General features: G+C 35.7%; 1 protein-coding gene across 1 annotated transcript; it reads right to left on the reverse strand.

Moving 5' to 3' along the window:
* Window positions 1-9,029: 9,029 nt before the first annotated feature.
* Window positions 9,030-18,209, reverse strand: LOC109049686 (nuclear factor interleukin-3-regulated protein-like). The gene is made up of 2 exons (XM_019067347.2): window positions 17,916-18,209; window positions 9,030-12,975 (listed from the first exon to the last, which is right to left on the reverse strand). Exon 2 carries the CDS (start codon window positions 12,374-12,376, stop codon window positions 10,727-10,729), a length of 1,650 nt encoding a protein of 549 aa, XP_018922892.1. The 5' UTR covers window positions 12,377-12,975; window positions 17,916-18,209; the 3' UTR covers window positions 9,030-10,726.
* Window positions 18,210-18,991: the final 782 nt, after the last annotated feature.

Here is an 18,991-nt window from a genome sequence, read left to right on the forward strand (position 1 = left end):
TTTAAAATAAATGGTTTCTATTTATATATATTTTAAAATGTAATTTATTCCTGTGATCAAAGCTGTATTTTCAGCATCATTACTCCAGTCTTCAGTGTCACATGATGCTTCAAAAATCATTCTGATATGTTGATTTGCTGCTCAAGAAACAATTATTGTTATCAATGTTGAAAACAGTTTTTGCTGCTTATATATATATATATATATATATATATATATATATATTTATATATATATATATATATATATATATATATATATATATATATATTTCAAAAAAATAAATAAAGTATCATGGTCTCCACAAAAAATATTAAGAAAAAAAAACAAAAAAACAAAAAACAAAGCAGCATTTATGATAATAACCATTATTAATAACTGAACACCAATAATAATTGATAATTGAACATCAAATCAGCATGATAGAATGATTTCTGAAAGTGACACTGAAATAAATTCACAGGAGTAAATTACATTTTACAATTTATTACAATAGAAAACAGTTACGCATACTTTATTTTTGATTAAATAAATGAAAAAGAGGCTTGGTTTAAAAAAAAATGTATTCCAATATGCATGTTTGTTTGTTTGTTTGTTTGTTTGTTTGTTGATTTTGTTTTTTTAAAAAAGGGACAAAGCACATTCATCAGCATTCAGATAAGTGTAAATGTACCGGAGTTACGTAAGTCCCTTGTGTATTCAAAGTATATTATAAGATGTATTTTTATTTTTTATTTTATTTTTTGCATCTTGAAGTACATTTTGTAATACGTTTTAGCCTTTGAAGATTTAACCATATTTTCAGTAGGAAAAAAATGGATGTAAGCTACACTGTTCACAACAGTGTCAACATATTTTGGCTTGAAATAAATATTGCCGTACGAGAAGCAATTATCACAGTATCAACACTGCCGAGCAACAAGACAACAAGTGCTCTGGCTGTGCCAAACATGAATGGTGTTTCTCAGAAAAGCGAGACACGTGCTCTGCCTGGGGCTGCGTCGATGCACTCTAGGATTCTCAGAAAACGATTCCAGTTCCCTGGAAACCAGCAGAGATGGGAGGAACGAACTATAAAGAAGACAGGATGCAGAGCGAATCGGAATGCCCACGTCTGTTACTCTTTTGGCCCCGCCTCTTTCTTTTGAGCTGCGTTATGACTGGCTGCCCTCTCGTTGCCATGACGAGTGAGTTCACTTGAGGTTCCGTGTTCGCCGAGAGGTGGGAGGAGTTGACCTACATTCTGCTGCAGTCTCTGACCGGCCTAGGGGCCAATGTTAAATAAAAACATTAAACACGCCATGCTCACACAAACACTTATATATACAAAAGCTGTGATCCAGACGGCTTTTGCAGAGTCTATTCAGGGCTTTATAAGTGGGAACATTTTTCTAACAGCCGGTTTGAATAGAATGGCATGCTGCATGTCACTCTGAAGGGTCCTTCACAGAGAGCATTAAAGGAAGGTGCATGCACCAAACACTTTCCGGTCAAAACACGAAAACAATCCCATGACGCTTTTCACAGGAAACCAGCTTGAGTGTCATCGATGTTTACATGGCATGAAATAAGGAAGCTATAAAGCCGTGAATTGCACTCATGTGTACTTGTGTAAATAAACAATATTGTGATATTGTAAAATGTCATTTACTGTCTTTTGGTTAAGTCTATAAACTAAGTTTAAAACTACGCAGTTTATGATCTCCATTTCCTGAACTATATCAGCAAGTCTGCTTTAATGATGCTACACCTTGTGCAGGGTGTATTTTTTTCCTTTGGAAAAACAAACGATGTCAGTGCCAAATACCTGTTTAATGATTTAATGATCAAAAGGTCCAAAACACTTCAGGTGCATGGGCTCAAAAAAAAATTAAATAAATAAATGAAAAATACAAAGCTCAGATATTTTGCATTAAAAAAAAATTGCATTATTTTTTAAACATAACTTTTAAGTACAATCAAAGACTATATAGAATATTATTTTATTTATTTATTTATTTTTGTTTCAGGTATTTCAGGTATATTTAAATGCAAACAGTTTTGCTTCAGGACCCAAATTCAAATCAAGTTTCCAAGACCAAAATTGTCTATTGTACATTGTCTATTGACTTTAAAATCAAGCATGGATTTTCCTAATATAACCATAAACAGCACAAACCCAGTAGTATCCAAAAATTAACATGACATGGGCTTAACAAATATTCAAGGACATTTTAATATTAAGATATGCTATTTAAAAATAAATATATATTTAATTTCATAAAATAAATGTCCTGAATGTGTGTGTATATATAATGTAAAAAAAAAAAAAAAGAATGTGCTAGCTTAGCACTGGAAATATTTTAGAACTGAAGATGTATGTATGTATGTATAAGAAGGAAAGCTGTCTGTCCTGTCCACTCGTTCTGTGCTGTGCAGCACCTGTTGATATTTCAGAAAGTTATCATGAAGGATTGTTCCTTAACCAGCTGTTGTTCTGTGTAGTGTTTCCTCATTCACACAGAACGCTGCCGTTTATGGGTCAGTCTGCATGTGCCATTCAAAATTGTAATACTAGAATATGAGTCAGACTTGTACAACAGAGTGTCAAGTTATAAAGGCATGGATAAACAAGTCATTAAGCTCTCCGTCCGGCATCCATGCTTCCCCTGCCTCACATGGGCCACCTGACCTCATTTCAGGATAAAAAATAGGAAAATGAAAACTAAAACAACAGCTGGAGTGATATTTGGTGAACACAGACTAGCGTGGGCACAGAGCCAGTTAGACCACTGATAAGCTGATCTCTGTTCTCTTATGAGACAGCATGCATGGTTAAACACAGACAATCACACACACCATTACTGAAAACTCTCTGTGTTGTGCAATCTGTCTGAGCTGCTCGCATTTTATGCATATTGACTTACTGCAGTAAGTGAACTGAGCTAGAACCAAAAAAAGTGCTTAATGGGAAAAACAGCAAGGGTTTTATTTATTAGCTGAGGTACACTCAATGCAACTTTTAAATGCACACTGAATATGCCTTACATTTACATTATGCAAATAAAGATTGTCCTGAATGCAGAAACCCAAAGTAGTTTGTAACAGTGACACAATCTCATATAAATCGAAATTTCTAAGATGGTGATCAGGGGGGAAATATCAAATTATTAACAATAATATTTTTTAAAAACATTTTATACAATGTTTTTAAATAAGTTAACAATAATTCACAGGACACTCAGGAAGGTGAAAAACAGAAGGTGGGAAATGTTTTTGGCTTCAGGAAGGAAATCAAGCAGGAAGAGATAAAGTCCATGTTTTTGTTTTGAATTATGTCCAAACACATAAAACCCTTTCCTTTCTCATATTAAACTCCTCTCTCTCAATCTCTGTTATCAACTGTTATTAGTATTTATAGCCCAGTTTCCAGGCAGAGACAGATTTTTATTTCGAAGTGCATTGTGTTTGGAAACTGACAGTGAAATGTCTGTATTTAATATGACAAATCTAGAACAGGATCAGTTAAACCAGCTTAACCAGTTTCTGGTTAATCACTAATTAATGTTACATATAAATCCATCTGCAACATCCAGTAAATATTTTCCCTGTTCTAAAACAAAATAACATGCAAATGTTTTATATCAGAGAAAATGTGTTTCAAGTTTTTAAGAGCTCTGCAAAAAGAACCGGACAAAGTAAATATATTATCTTGTATATCAATGATCAATATATTAAATTATTTAATATATATTGAATATATACTGAATAATACATTGTGTTTATATTACAATATATAGAATAATACCGAAAAAATGACTATATATCTACTTATATAATATGCATGTAATTTAATTATATGTTCAGTAATGCAATGCATAATATATAGATGTTATGTACGTGTAATATATGTACACAGTTATGAGGAAAATATATATTGTGATATACTGTGTATACTGTATATATGTGCACATGCTTATATACAGTATTTTTATATACCATAGCCACATCTTACTTTCATATATTGTAGAATACTGAAAAATATAATTACTACTATACTATAAATTGAAATGTATTCATATATTGCATTATATTTTCCAGTATATTATCATATTTTTGTTTTGTTATATAAATAAAATTTTAATAAACATAATATTATTTCTTCAAAATACACAGATGCTTCTAAATGTCAATAGATAAAACTGCGCCATGAAAACCAAACAAACCTTGACCCCTTGGGCTCTGTGACACACATTTGTGGCATATCCTGCATTAATGATTCAACATAAATGATTAATGGTTGGCAATTGTTAGTAATAGGAATAATATGATTTTGGTCATGGTTTGTGGAGTAAAAAAACATCAAACAGGTGAGCCCTGTGTGTTCATGATGACATGAGTGTGTGTGTGTGTGTGTTTGTCTGTGTGGGTGGAGAAAACCCTGCAGCAGCTGAAACACTTTTGTTTTCTGCTTTTTTGTTCTAGTTACATAACTACATTTTGTCCTAGTTACTTTGAAGAGTTTCAAAAACGTACTGGCCCAAAACCAAAACTAATAGAGTACTATAATTTTAATTTTGGACATTTACATGCATTGAAATAAATAAATAAATACATTTTCACTCAGAAGTTGCTTGTAAATGTCACAAATAATTATAAAGAAATGGCAAGTAGCAAGTATTAAATTAAATGTGATTTTTTAAAGCAGTATATATATATATATATATATTTTTTTTTTTCTTTGTAAAATATAATATAATATAATAAATGTAAATAGATGGAGAAAGTGAAATTATGTTAACATGCATTGTGCAAACACATAAATAACCGTTAACCACATGCAAACCATATGCAAATGTTTAAGTTTTAATAAATATACAATTACATGTAAGCATTTGGCGGATGCTTTTATCCAGAGTGACTTACATTGGATACAAGGTGCACATCAAACCATATGCAAATGTTTAAGTTTTAATAAATATACAATTACAAAGCAACTTACAGTGCATTCAGGCTATCTACCACTTGAGCTACAGGAGCACTAGAATGCTTTTATCCAGAGTGACTTACATTGGATACAAGGTCCAGTGACTTTTGCAAGACTCTACTGTTTGAGTGACACTAAGTTTAAATATGCATTGTTATTAGATGACTATATAAATTAATGATTCTAACTAATTTCAAATGATCGTTTATGTGCATTATTCAGTTTGGTTTTACACACACTCAAAAAAAAAAAAACTAACTGGCTAAGGATTTACTTTGAAACAATTTTCAATCAGAAATTGCTAAGGAATTTCACAAATGATTATAAAGAAATGGCAAGTACACTGTAATGATTTTAGGGAATTGGGATTTTGTTTGTAAGAAAATTCTGGTTTAGTGTTTATGTTTACAAGACAATACTAATTCAGTCTTTCTACTTCAAAATATTTATTAGTGTTTTATTTTTTTGTTTCTGAGTGAAAATTGTTTCAAAGTAATTTATTTCAGTAAACATGTTGAATTAAAAGTGAAATTTTAAAGTAGAAAGAATGAAATAGCATAGTAAATCAAGCTACAATAATACAGTGTAGAGTTGCATAAAAATACAGCTGATTAGTTTAGTCTAGATCTACAGCACATAAAGGTGTTTATTTTATGATTTTGAAAATGACAGACTCAGCAGACCAAGCTTTCTGTGCCAATAAGTATGCTACTAGAATTAATAATTTAAAAACAGTTATATTGGTAACACATTACAATAAGGTTTCATTAGTTAATGTTAGTTATGTTAGTAACTAACATGAATGAACCATGAATAGTACATTTATTACAGCATTTAATCTTTAAAAATCCAGTTCATTGTTTGTTCATGTTAATTCACAGTGCATTAACTAATTTTAACAAGCACAACTTTTGATTTTAATAATGCATTAATAAATGATGACATTAACATGAACATGTTCATTCTTAATTCATGTGAACTAAAGTAGTTAACTAAGTGTTACTGCTTTATTTTAATGTTGCCTTTTATTGACTGTGATTGCAGAGGGCAGATGGTGTTTCTGCAGACCTGTCCATGTGAAGGAAAGCTCGCAATGGGCCAAAATCCAAATGCACAATATTTCCTTTGTGCAATGGCACACACACATGCAGCAGTGGCCTGATCTGTTGACCCAATGCTCTTGGCAGTTCGAAACAAGCCAGGTAACCTGAGAAGCCTGTTTTCCCTGAGCTTTCCTCTACAGGACAGGCCTCTCACTCTCTCTTTTCTGTTTTTCTCTCAATACTTTCACTTCTATGTCCATCACCATCTCTCTCTCATTCCTCCCTCCCTTCAGCGCTGACCTACTTTTCAACTGACCTGCTTATGCAAGCCTCTATGCGCTCCAGTCACAAAAAGGGGTACATAGGGGAAGCTGAATCCATGGGACTGTGCTACTATTACCACTGTTGTTTGGGGATCATTAGCTGTACCTCTCCACCAGCACTGCGGCAGCCATTGTAATGGTGTTTCAAAGCTCCCAAAACGTCACGACACTGACTTCAAAAATAGAGGTTGTTATTAATAGAATTTATGTAGTTATGAGGCAACTTCACTCAGCTCACTTTAGTGGCACATATCTCTTTCATTGCCCATATTAACTAGTTGGGTTAATAAGTTGGGTTAATAATTGTCAACAATATTTATTAATATTTATCAACATGATTCCCTGCAATATAGGCTTTAATGAAACAAATAAATAGCCTGTTTTTTTAAAAATAGTTTACAATTTGGGTGGTTAGTTTTCATATAAATTACTATATTTTTATAACCTGTATTATACTGTGTGTATATATATATGCTATAAATCTATATATTTGTAATATAACTAATATATATATATATATATATATATGCTAAATCTAATTTTGTAACAAATACATTTGTTTAAACCTTTATATAGATTTATAATTCTATATAATTCTATATTTATATATTAGATATATTTTGCACTTTAATATATTAACATATGTAAGCAATATATTTTTGGCCATTGTTTGTAGATTTTGATTCAATTCAGCTGATCAAAAATAACAGCAAAGACATTAATAATGTTATAAAAATATTTTGCACTTTAATATATTAACATATGTATTATATATATATATATATATATATATATATATTATATATATATTATATCAATGTTAATAATAATCAGAAATGTTTCTTAAGCAGCAAATCAGCATAGAATGATTTCTGAAGGATCATGTGACTGAAGACTGGAGTAATGATGGTAGAAATAAATGATATTTTACAATATATTCAAATAGAATATTACAGTTATTTTAAATAGTAATAATATTTCACAATATTGCTAAAAAAAGTACTGACCCCAAACCTTTGAACCTTTAGTGTATGTATAAATAAATATATTATATATATATATTTATATATTGTATATACACTAAAGGTATATACAATTATATATTAATTCTCAAAAATAATATTCTCAGTGGCTCATTCCAGATTGCATATTTCAATGGCAATTTTTTTCCACCACAAATAAAATCACTATTTAATATCAATGTACATTCCCTAGCCTTGCTGTTCTAGTTGGATATAGATTATGCATTGAAACTCTAGACAGACCTTAGGCCTCATTATAGAGAGCTCTAGTTCCGTTGTGTCACATCGCATGTTTGTAGTGTTTACCTGGTCAGGGTGTTTCCGATCAGACGGTCTGGTGCCTCGGGAGAGATCTAAATCCCCTCAGCCCAATCCCTCATTCTGTTCCGGTGTATTCTCTCTCTCTCTCTGCCAGACTCATATTGAATAGACTCTTATGTCAGCTCTGTGTTTGGGACCTGTCTGTCTGCTTCTGTGTCCTCACACACAGATTGTGTAACATCCTCCTTGTTGAAATGTAATCAGAACAAGGGCTTTGGTTTTATTCAAGGACAAAAGATTCAAAGGACACAAGTCGACGAGACCTGTTCGATTTGATATTTCAGGCATTGTATGTTCGTTTCATTCAGCTAAACTAAAGCAGGTCTCAAGAATAAGATATTTTAGTTGTTTGGTGGATGTTGATATATAGATATAGACATATAGGATATATAGATAGATATATAGACATATATAGATGGATTTCTTTTATATGAAATATAAGTAACTTGGTTATTAAAAACATTTAACACATTAATACATTTCAACACATAGTAGAAATATATTTAAGGCTCGATCCATCCTTATTGGAGCGTGGAAGAGATCTGCATAAAAGTGGGGCTATTTTGTTCTTGGTATGTCTAGACTTTAAACTCACCATGGATTTGGTTTTGGCCTACTTGTGTGGCATTAAAACTAAAAACACCTGAAAGATCTGCTGACCTGTGCATGTCCTAATCAGCAGGACATGCTGTTCCGTACATGCATATCTACACAATGAGAACCATGAAGGAACTATATAAATAAGGGTTTAATTTGTAGTCTCTACTGGTAAATACAATCACAAAGAGAAAGGAACAGATTGTATCCTGTTTGACTACATTGTTTGTGTTTGTTTATGCAGCGCTATTCTCAAATATGCACATTGTGTTCCAGATATCATGTTAAATTATGAGTGACTGTCAATGTATAATGTGTACATAACAGTTCGTTGAACACTACTGTGTAGCGTGTTACTAGTTTAAGCAGTACACTGAGTAACTAGGTCAGTTACGTAAGTAAAGTAAGCCTGCCGTAAAGCTTGACTGATGTGTGTCAGTGTGTCAGTATCTCATGATAGGCCAGACCAAGATATTCAACACTTCTGCCCTTTTGTAATGTTAAACCAGATTAAGACAGACGATATAGGCTGTTTATTCTTGCCTTTGTTCACTAATCTCTTTCAGCTTGAGTGAAATTCTTTTTAGACAGTGTGTCAATTCTTCTTGAGTGATATTGTTTTTTTAAAGTTTTTTAATCTGATGTCAATAAATTTGATTCAATAAGGCTATAATTGCATGTCGTGAAATCTAATTACATAACTGCGGCATATAATTACATAGGTGGATGAAGTATTAAAGAAAGACGAATGCATGAATAATGCAACATGGTTTTTTATTTTTTGTTGAATTTTTGAAATGCACCCAACCCTAGCACTGAATATTAGTTTTTTTTTTTTTTTTTTACAATATGCAGTTATTTCAAAACAGAGCAACAGAACAACAGTGCCACGGTCTACTCAATAACACCAAACAAGCCTCGCTCGTTTTTTTCCCACTTTTGTTTTGATAAAACCATAAGAAAATAAAAACATCAAACGTCACTCAGTTTAAAACACACTGAAAGGACGAAAGGGGATAGGTGACATTGTGGTGAGCAATTACAAAATCACAGTAAACGGAAAGTAAAGATGCAGCTAGTGATAAACAGGACAACACTTGGCCCCCATAACAGTTCACAATACAGTGTTGTGAGTAAAAATATTTAACATTTATACACAAGTGCCATAAGTTAACGTGACGTAGACTTGTTTTGAAAAATACAAAAGGGGGGTTGTGACTAAATTGAGCTACACCTGAAAAATGTACAAGCATTCTTTGAAAAGTTTAAAAAACAAAACAAAACAACATTTTTAAATTAATTTTTCCTGTTCTTTCTGTAACAGGTTATGAAGAAAATCAATGTTTTTACATCAGCTGGTGTATAAGGAAAACTATAAACATGGAGGCTACATAAAAGGGAAGCAAGATATGTACTTTTAGGGTAGGTTTAAAATTGTAAACATTATCTGGAAAAGACATTTTGCGCTAAACGCCAAGTAGTGTTTCAAGACCAGACAATGAGTTATAACTGCAATGAAAACACATTTTAGTATCTATGACATTAAGCTTACATCAACCTGCTAATGTATCTGTAAAGGCTTTGGGGCATTTTGAAATTTTCCTATAAAAGGACAGTTTCTAAAAAAATATTTAATTGCAAATTAAAGTTAAAAAAAGAGTTTATATTAAGTGGCATCTAAAACAACAAACACACTGATATTGTACAGTATTTTTTTGACAAGGACCAAATCATTAGTCACATAACTCCCTATTTTTTTTTTTTTCATGTAAACTTTCTTAAAATATATTCTTATATAATATCACATTTTATACATACAAACCAAGTGCCTGATCAAGGAGGAGTGGCTAGGCTGTTTAATGTGGGAAAAGTGATGGGGAGCACTAGTTAGAAAAGCAGATAGAGGTAGGGAGCAGAAAGAGGTATGAACTTAAAGCCATGTTTCTTTGGTCAAGGGAAATATTCCCTGAATCTTCCGGTGTTTGGTATGTCTAAATGTGGTGCATAGCCACCTGCAAATGTTCTGTTAAGGTGTGGCCAAAAACTAAAAAAAGGGGCACTTGAAGTTGCCTATTTACAAATATGAATCCATTACCATGCCTCACATATGGTAGGTATTGCTTTTGAATTGAATGTACACTTTGACATCTTGTTGCAGCATGGGAACTATGGGTAAATGTGATCAACAGCATGTCATCCTATTTCATTCTGTTATAAAAGTGCTGCTGTAACCTTAAGAGGAGGTTAAACAAACAAACCAAACCAACAAAATGTAAGTATATATACATTATGGTACAATGCAAATACAATGGAGTAGTCCACTTCTCTTATCCCTTGGCATTTGAACAGGGAATGGGTGAAGCGTACAAGATCAAGGTAGGACCTCAAGAAGGGTTTATAAAAAGTCTCTTGGGGCTTTATATCAAGACCCAAGTGAGTCCCACAGTTTTACGTTCAGTCATGTCTCTTGTTGCGACTGTTACGCATACTGGATTCCTTCTTCCCACATTCAGTGCTGCCAGCCAAGGTGTCCTGCTTGCAAAACCCAGGACTCGACTGACCGCCAGGTTGAGACAAGGAAAGGTAAGGATGCTGAGGTAATGGCTGGAAGTTAGCAGGTGGCGTCGTTGGCGAGTCTTGAGATGATGCTCTTCCACTCTGAGCTCTGTGCTTGAGTCTCAATTTGTGGGGTAGGGCAGTGCCTTTGATTTCTGCTTGGCCATCTTTGCATTGGCTTGGTGAGAAGGAGCTCTGGGTCACGAATATGTGAGGGTGGTAGCTGCCTGTATCGGAGCAAGATGAAGAGGGAGACTCATCATCGGTGGAGCCCTCTTTATCAGAGGAGCGGGGATCCCCGTCACTTGAGGAAGTGTCCTTTCCTGAATGAGCCTCGTAGTACTCTTCGTGTCTCAAGCTTCCTTCATAGGTCAGCACTGGTGGATCATCATTCTCCAGGGTGCCATTAGAACAGTGGTTCATCTGTGATTCATCTTCCTCCTCTGGTCTAATTAAAAGATCTGGGGCAGCAGAATCAACCCTGGGGGTCTGTCGCTGAGCAATGTAAGCTTGCCTTTCGGCTGCTTCCCCATCTGGGTAGTCATAAGGTGGAGAGTCCAAAGTTTTTCTCTCTAGCCGTTTAGACACCTCTGCCAAGCTTTTGGGACTTCCAATTGGTCCCTCTGTAGGCTGATTGAGGTTCTGCTGTTCTTTAGGAATCATTTCCTGAGTTTCCACAGGATATGAGGCACTGCTTGAACGGAATAGGATAACACTTCTTTGAGTAGATTGTGGGATGACTGGACTTGCAGTGGTCTCGTGGCGTCGCTCCTTCTGTTGGTTGGCTGAATAACCTTGCTCAAAAGTGTGTTGGTGAAGTACTGCAGGCAATCTAGAATGAATGTTTAACATGAACTGTGTGGCAGTGCTATTGACAATGTCCATATCTAGACCCATCCCTTCCTGCTTGATGTCATACACGAATGGCTCTGGGCTGTCCCGAGAGGAGCCATCAGACATATCAGAGAGGGAACCTCGTGGGGAGTACTTTGCCAAATTCACATGCCCTTCCCCTCGAACAGACTGCTCCGTTTCAGAAGAATCAGAGTTTATCATCATCTGTGAAACACTGGAGTAACCATTAGGGTAGAAGAGACTGGTGCTAGAGGAAGATGAGTTTTCCTCAGAAGTTCCATTGACTGCTCCACCGATCTGCTGACTCTTTTCCATGTAGGAGGCTGTACTTATCAGACCAAACCTAAGCTTAAGCTGTAAAAGCTCAGTTTTCAGGCGAACATTCTCATCGTTCAGTGCCATAACTCTGTTCTCTAGGATCATGTCATTAAAGCGTCGTTTCTCCCGGGAACGCTTGGCTGCCTCGTTGTTCTTGCGTCGCTTTTCCCAATAGGATGCATCCTTTTTCTCATCTGAGATGAACTCACGCTTGCGTCGACAGCTCATGTTTGGCTTTGATTTGAGAAGGCGGCTCTGGCGAATGTTGCTTTGAGGTGAATGGACAAGATCACTGTAGTCCAGAATGCTTTCTGTGTTCTTTAATGTTTTGCTTGCACTGGAATTTGTTGAGATTTGTAAGCTCACACTCTCCATTGTTCCTTAATGGGAGCCAGTTTGGAACCTTGGCTTCACCACTGGTAATGGAAATAAATGAAGAAACAGGGATGGGGTAAAGGTGGCTATGGGAATTCCTGTATAATATCCCAACAAACAGTGGTCTTCAGCTAAGTAGCTGGATCAGCAAAGACTTTATGAGATATTTTAGTTTCTGGAAAACTGAACCTCATTGATTTTGTTGATGTGAAGCTCAAGCAAATATAAGAAGAGCAAGAACAGTTGCACCTCTTTATGAGTCTCCTGCTTTTAACAAACCTGAAGTATTCCTTGGCGAGTAAACTCTTCTGGCTATTTTGCGCACAATGTCTCTCAAAGCCAAACCGGGGAATGAAAGAGGGCCAATAAAGTCCTGAAGTACAGAAAATGTGACCAAACTTGTGTAAAGGATTCTGACCCCTTTTCTTTGTTTTCACTTTTATTCCTTTATGTAATGGCTCTATCAAGCCGACAGAGATGTGTCCCAGTGCCTTGGGCGTGTTGGAGGATATAGGTCACTCGGTCTGCCCCAGCTTGTCAGCCTCTTGGGGAGGGGTGCTGCTGCTCCCAAAGCCTCCAGCTGGCTGTTCGATGAAAGGCTGGAAAGATAAAAGAGAAAAGAAAGACAGATTTGTTAATCCTCTAAAGCTAAAGCAAAACACAGTTTGCCTTTAGGCACTTCAAAGAAATCTATTAATTTGTTGTGCTTTTTCATTTTTAATGAAACTCTCCATGCTTCTCTGCGTGGCTGGGTAATCAGAAGATTTAGAAGTGGAATGTTCAATCGTGTCTTTGTCGTATCCCCTTGCTTCATCTACTCAACCCTGACAACCACAGAATGTTTTCGGTTTCCCGGCAACCACCATCTGACCTGCTAACCCAGCTATTGATTTGTCTGTCTGCAACCCTTGACCTTTAGTCTCTGGCTAGACATTAGACTCTCATGATGCAAAGGAAAAGAGGTTAAGAACGCTATCAGCAATTTCCCAAGCTGCACATTTTCTTTGTCAGGGGACCTACATCTAAACAGACATTACCTAAAAACAGAGTTTCCTCATTCTGACACAAGTAACATCACCCTTTCTACAGAATTCTGTTCTGTAAACAGGACTACACACATGGTAAACATTAGCAATGAACACATGATTTGTTGTAACATTTTGAAACCTAATCCTGTATTACATCATCTGCTCTGAGGGAACCAGTGCAAGAGGTTTCGGCTTTTGATACATTACCATCAAATGTTACAACACATCTCCTCTTTGGCTGCACAGTCCAAACAGTCTGATGCCCCAATATGCAATGGGGCCCGAAATGAATTAAAAAACATTAACACTTGTTAATGACTATTCATTAAGGCTTTCGAGGAGAACTTTCGAAAGAAGCATGCTTTAGATGAAAAACAAAGAGAAGCTAAAAAAACCCTTATAACAACAATTACTATAATGGCATAAAACCCGAGGTCAGGCAAAAACCAAGTCAGGTTTTATGATCTGATTGAGAGCTTTGCAATATAGGTCAGGCATATCTGGAAAAAGGGGAGAAGGGGAAAATTCCATCAACATGAGTTCAGATCCAGGGGTGGTAACTGTTTCTGTTTCTGTTTCACTACTGAGAGTAAAAGCATTCCTATATTTATAAGGAGAGCAACAGTAAAAGAGACTCTTAGTCTCTTAGACTATACTTACAGATCTAAAACAGCACCATGACTCGCCATGAAATTAGGCAGATGAACACAGTGTAATCCCATGATCTGGCCACCCTTTTAATGGGTTATGTTATTTTTATCCCAGACATCTGAGGCAGCATTACATAACTACAGACCGCTTAATCCTCTTCTGATGGCTTCAATCAACACTTTCTGCTTTAGTCTGGTAGCACGCAGGAATTAATATGGCCAAAACTGACATTTTCCTCCCTTTATTAGTGGATGCAATGAATGGAATAAGTCAGTAAAGTACAATTTTAATGAAATGCAAATAATGTTAAATGGGTAAACAGGGAGAATCAACAGTCATTTAGGTGAGGCACAAAACTAAAAGAGACTCCCTGAATGACCCACTGACCTAGAAACTGGGCCACTAGCAAGGGAAAAAAAAAACTTTTTCCCCTTTGTGCTCAAATATAGGTCAGGAGTGCAACAGGCATCACGAGAGAGAGAGAGAGAGAGAGAGAGAGAGATAGAGGCAGAAAGGGCAAGGGAATTAAAGTGTTTGCTAAGAATAGACAGGTGAGGGAAAGATTGAGGATAAATGGAATGAAGAGGAGTAAAAAAAAAGAGAATGCAGGGAAAAGCAGTTGCAGTCAGTTTGTTGAACGCCAGTTACACAAACACAGAGGAGCTTTCCAAGACAACCAAACAATGACAAAAAACAAAAGCCACATCAAGGATCAGCACCAATTTCCCAATTATCTGAGAAAACCGAGAAGACTGAATCAAATTTAAACAAATGTATTAATACTGGCATAGTATTCAGAGTTATCCTTGGGTTTACTGTCGAATTTGTGAACAAATCGCTTGATTCATAGTTCTTTTTAGTGATTCATTAAAACCATCTGCTGAATCAGACTGATTTCAACACAGGATTGTTGGAGTGAATCAATCAGACTCGAACTCATTTTCTCAGTGAATCATTGCAGATTATTCACAAATGCAAGTCATTATTATTGACTTAATACAGTTTTAAAAACAGAAATAAATATAAAATTCTAATTATTATAAATACTGTGTCTCTTTCATTTAATCTCTTCCTTTATAATGGAGGAAAGGGAAGAAGCTATTAATAAAAACAGTTAGTGGATGAGTTATTTAGCCTGTCAACCACACCCATGAGTCATTAATAATGGATTTATCTCATCGCATTAGCAACAATTCAACTAATTATCAAATCTTAAGCATCGAGACACCAACAGCCAAACCATCTTAAAGAATCTGACATGACACACCTGTGTCTCTGTTATTCAAAACTGCCATTTATTGATTATCATGTGGCACATGGATTAAAGAATTAATTCCTAATAATTGACTTCACTGGATGACCTACAATTAGTAAAGCTTAAAACTGTTATAAGACAATAAAACCCAATTTCACTTGCCTTATATATAGGATATGGGTTATATTTGTGCATGTAAGCTTTCATTGGGGAAGAAATAGCATGTCTGTCCCACTATAGTCTTAACTTGGGCGAGGCCTGGAAACTATAATTCAGCTCAAATGTTTCATGTGTTGCTTTACAGCCGTTTTGGTAATGGAAATAATGGGTGAAGGCGGGGGGTGCTGGATTTCATTGTGGCCATGTAATTGACCCTGGGGCAGAATTTAATATTCGGCACGTGGGTTAGGAGCTCATTTTTTTTCTCCCATGGATTCCACGCCTGGGTTTATCTCCTCCAGTAGGAGGAGGGCAGGCCTTGGACAAGCAGGAGGAGTTCCAGGCCAAATCTTTCTATAAACACACTCATATCATCCTCTATTGAAAGAAATAAATGCTTTGACCAAGTCCATGTGTTTCACCAGTCACATGTGCTCTCTTGCCCTACAAAACTAAATGGTAATTTGCCTCTCCCTGTTAGCCACATTGCCACAATAACGAAGCGCCTCCTCCCTTTCTCTTTCACTATGAGAAATCCACCGAATTAATGTTTAAAGAGTACAATAAACTTAGTCACAATCAACACTGTAAACCAACAATGACAATGCACTTAACTGTTTTTGTTATCTATTAACAAAGATTCATCTCCACAATTTAACATTCAAAGAACTGGCACTACTAATGTGTTCTAATTTGTTTTTTTGTTTTTTTGGCATTGTTGCTGAATCAGGTCCCAATTTGCAAGATTTTGTTGTAAACTGGCAGAACCTTTGTTCTTTTTTGGTAGACTAGAGGGTGTGTTTTCTTCAGGCTTATGACCTACATTCTGCACTGGCACACAAAGTGGTTTGTCTGATGCCCCCCTGATGCCTTAAAGACCCCGCATATTTATTTATTTTTCATTTGCCACTTCTCATTTCTCACCATTATGTAACTCTTAACAAGAAAGACTGCATAAAGTCGAAGAAAACTGCAAGTTGTCAAGCAATCTCACATCCACATGCATGTATGACTTTTCTGTGGAATCCTACAGTGCATGTTTGTTTACCACTACACTTTGTTGAACCTAAAATCTGTAATCTAAAATCTTATGATCGGAAACATACTTATACTATTATTAGCACAATACACTGTGTGTCATAACGGCAAAAAACTGTAACTTTAAAACACCGTGATTACAACACGTGAATTGTACTGTATAAACACGCAATCAAAGATGAACTCAATAAATCAATTTACAACCATCTGCCTGGAAGTTCAGGAGAATAACAATGCAAAGTTCATTGACAATCATTATACACAAATAGCATGCACATTTGAGGGATCTGACCAACATCATTATACAAAACGAAATTTAATAGTAGCTGACTAAAGTTAAAAGTGCGCTAAATAATAATGATCGCTTACTAGTCTCATTCAGTATCTGATATGTACTGTAATTATTTATTCACTGCATTCAATATTATTTTATTTTCGTTTCGGTAGGTTTAATTTAGATAGATTTGTTTTATATTAAATATGGATAATTCGCACACTGTGTACCAAGATAAAATATTGATGGATATCAATAACGTAAACGCGCATTTACTTGTGCAAGCACTGCATGTTGCTAGACAATTGCATTTTACATGCAACAAAGTTACATTTGATTGCCAGTCGGTTTGTTCGCGTCTGTATACCAGGAAAGAGTTAACGGGTCCGAGCCTTCAAACGTAAACACCCGCGTTAACCTTTACCGAGCACGGTTACACGTGACGGCGAGAAGTGTGTCCGGGATTTTTCCTCCCAAACTGCCGCATTAACTTCATAACCCCACTGGATTTCACACTTTGTGAAAACTTAAATTAAAACGTCATTGGCAAACATTAAACGGTAACCTATTATCAATATATTCCCAGCGATATAAAGTAATAATGTTTGCTAGTGTTTTAATCAAAATCGTAACAAGTGCTACGCCCGACTGGACTTTCTGTAACCCAGTTTCATGTTTATTAATGTACTGACTAATCTTCACATGGCGCAATCAGTTTCATGTTTATTAATGTATTTTCTAATGTTGAAATGTTGTAGTATTATTATTATATATTATTATGCATACAGAAAACTGTTGTGCATGGTGAATTAATTTGTGTAGAAACATAAATACATTTTACGGGCATCAAGTGCTAACAATCACGAGGGGTCCTGGCCTCGCCTTAACATTGCGAACATGCACATTGAGTAACATCCGAATCTGTAATGAGCATGCGTAAACAAAAATAAACTAAACCCTTATCTGTGAGTGAACAGGAGCCGTTGCATTTCAAATATCATCCTTGGATTAATTGCAGTCACTTCATTTCATAACCGCGTAAAAATGTCCGCAAGATCACGCCAGAAACACAAGCATCTCCAATGCAGTTGTATTAGTGTGAGCGTGCATCAATAAGCAAATAAGCAAACATACCGTTTGTGGCTTTTGTGCTTGTATCTAAAATATCTTCAGTCTCCCGACGACTATTATTAGTCTCTTTGTATCAGCCTCGGTGGCTAGATTAAAAAGGCGAAGTGATCCACACACACTACACGCCGTGTCCAGCACGCATGGATTGCGCAGCCCGTGCGTCTTTGCTCTGGCTCCGGCTCCTTGTGTTGTGTTGGCGAGGCGCTCCAGTATCCTGCCGCTAGCTGCTTCTGTTTAGAAATGTATGTTAGTAGGTCAGCGGTTGCATAACAGGACGCTTCGGGTGCCTCGTCACGTTTTGTTTCTCTCTTTTGCCCCCACCTACCTCCCGCCCGCTGTCCCGCCCTCGCTCCCTCATCCGAAAGCCTGGGGCGACGTGAGCGCATAACAGGGAGGGATCAGTCAGTCGGCCAGACCTACTTTCAGATGAAGGACGGTCATATTCATAATAAGGCTGACATGGTGAAAACAAATAGATGTTAAGGTTACATGTGTATTATGATATGCCTATAAAAGTGTATTCGGTTATTGCATGTAACACTCTCCTTCTCAGTTTATAATTATTTCCCTCTCCAGATTATTATTTTTTTTTTTAAGTGGTTACTAAACAAATGCAAGCATAAACAAGTGCCTTGTGAAGGCCTTGACCCAATTTTCCATGTAAACACATGATGTTTTTGCCAGCTGATTTTATTGTTTAATGTCTGAGTGAATCCCAGTGACAGTATTTAAGGACAAGTTATTTGCACAGGACTGTCTCAGTCATATTTCACCCCCATTTTTTAAACAAAGGAAAATAAAATCCATTTAGACAAGCATTAAGATACTTTGCAGCACTATTTTTCAGACATTAAAGTACATTTACCCTCAGTTATTACCCATAATTACTGTAATGCATCTTGACATTTTACTTTTGCATTTTACTATGTATTGACATTTTTTTTACTGTGTTTAGGAAACTATATATAGGATTTTATTTTATTTTTTTCAATGATGATTAAAATGACTGTAATACCATGCATGATGTAGCAATAAATCAATACTTATCAATACTTAAATTATTTTTAAATTCAACAGAA

This window comes from Cyprinus carpio, chromosome A3 (genome assembly GCF_018340385.1).
Source record: "Cyprinus carpio isolate SPL01 chromosome A3, ASM1834038v1, whole genome shotgun sequence".
NCBI lineage: Eukaryota > Metazoa > Chordata > Actinopteri > Cypriniformes > Cyprinidae > Cyprinus > Cyprinus carpio.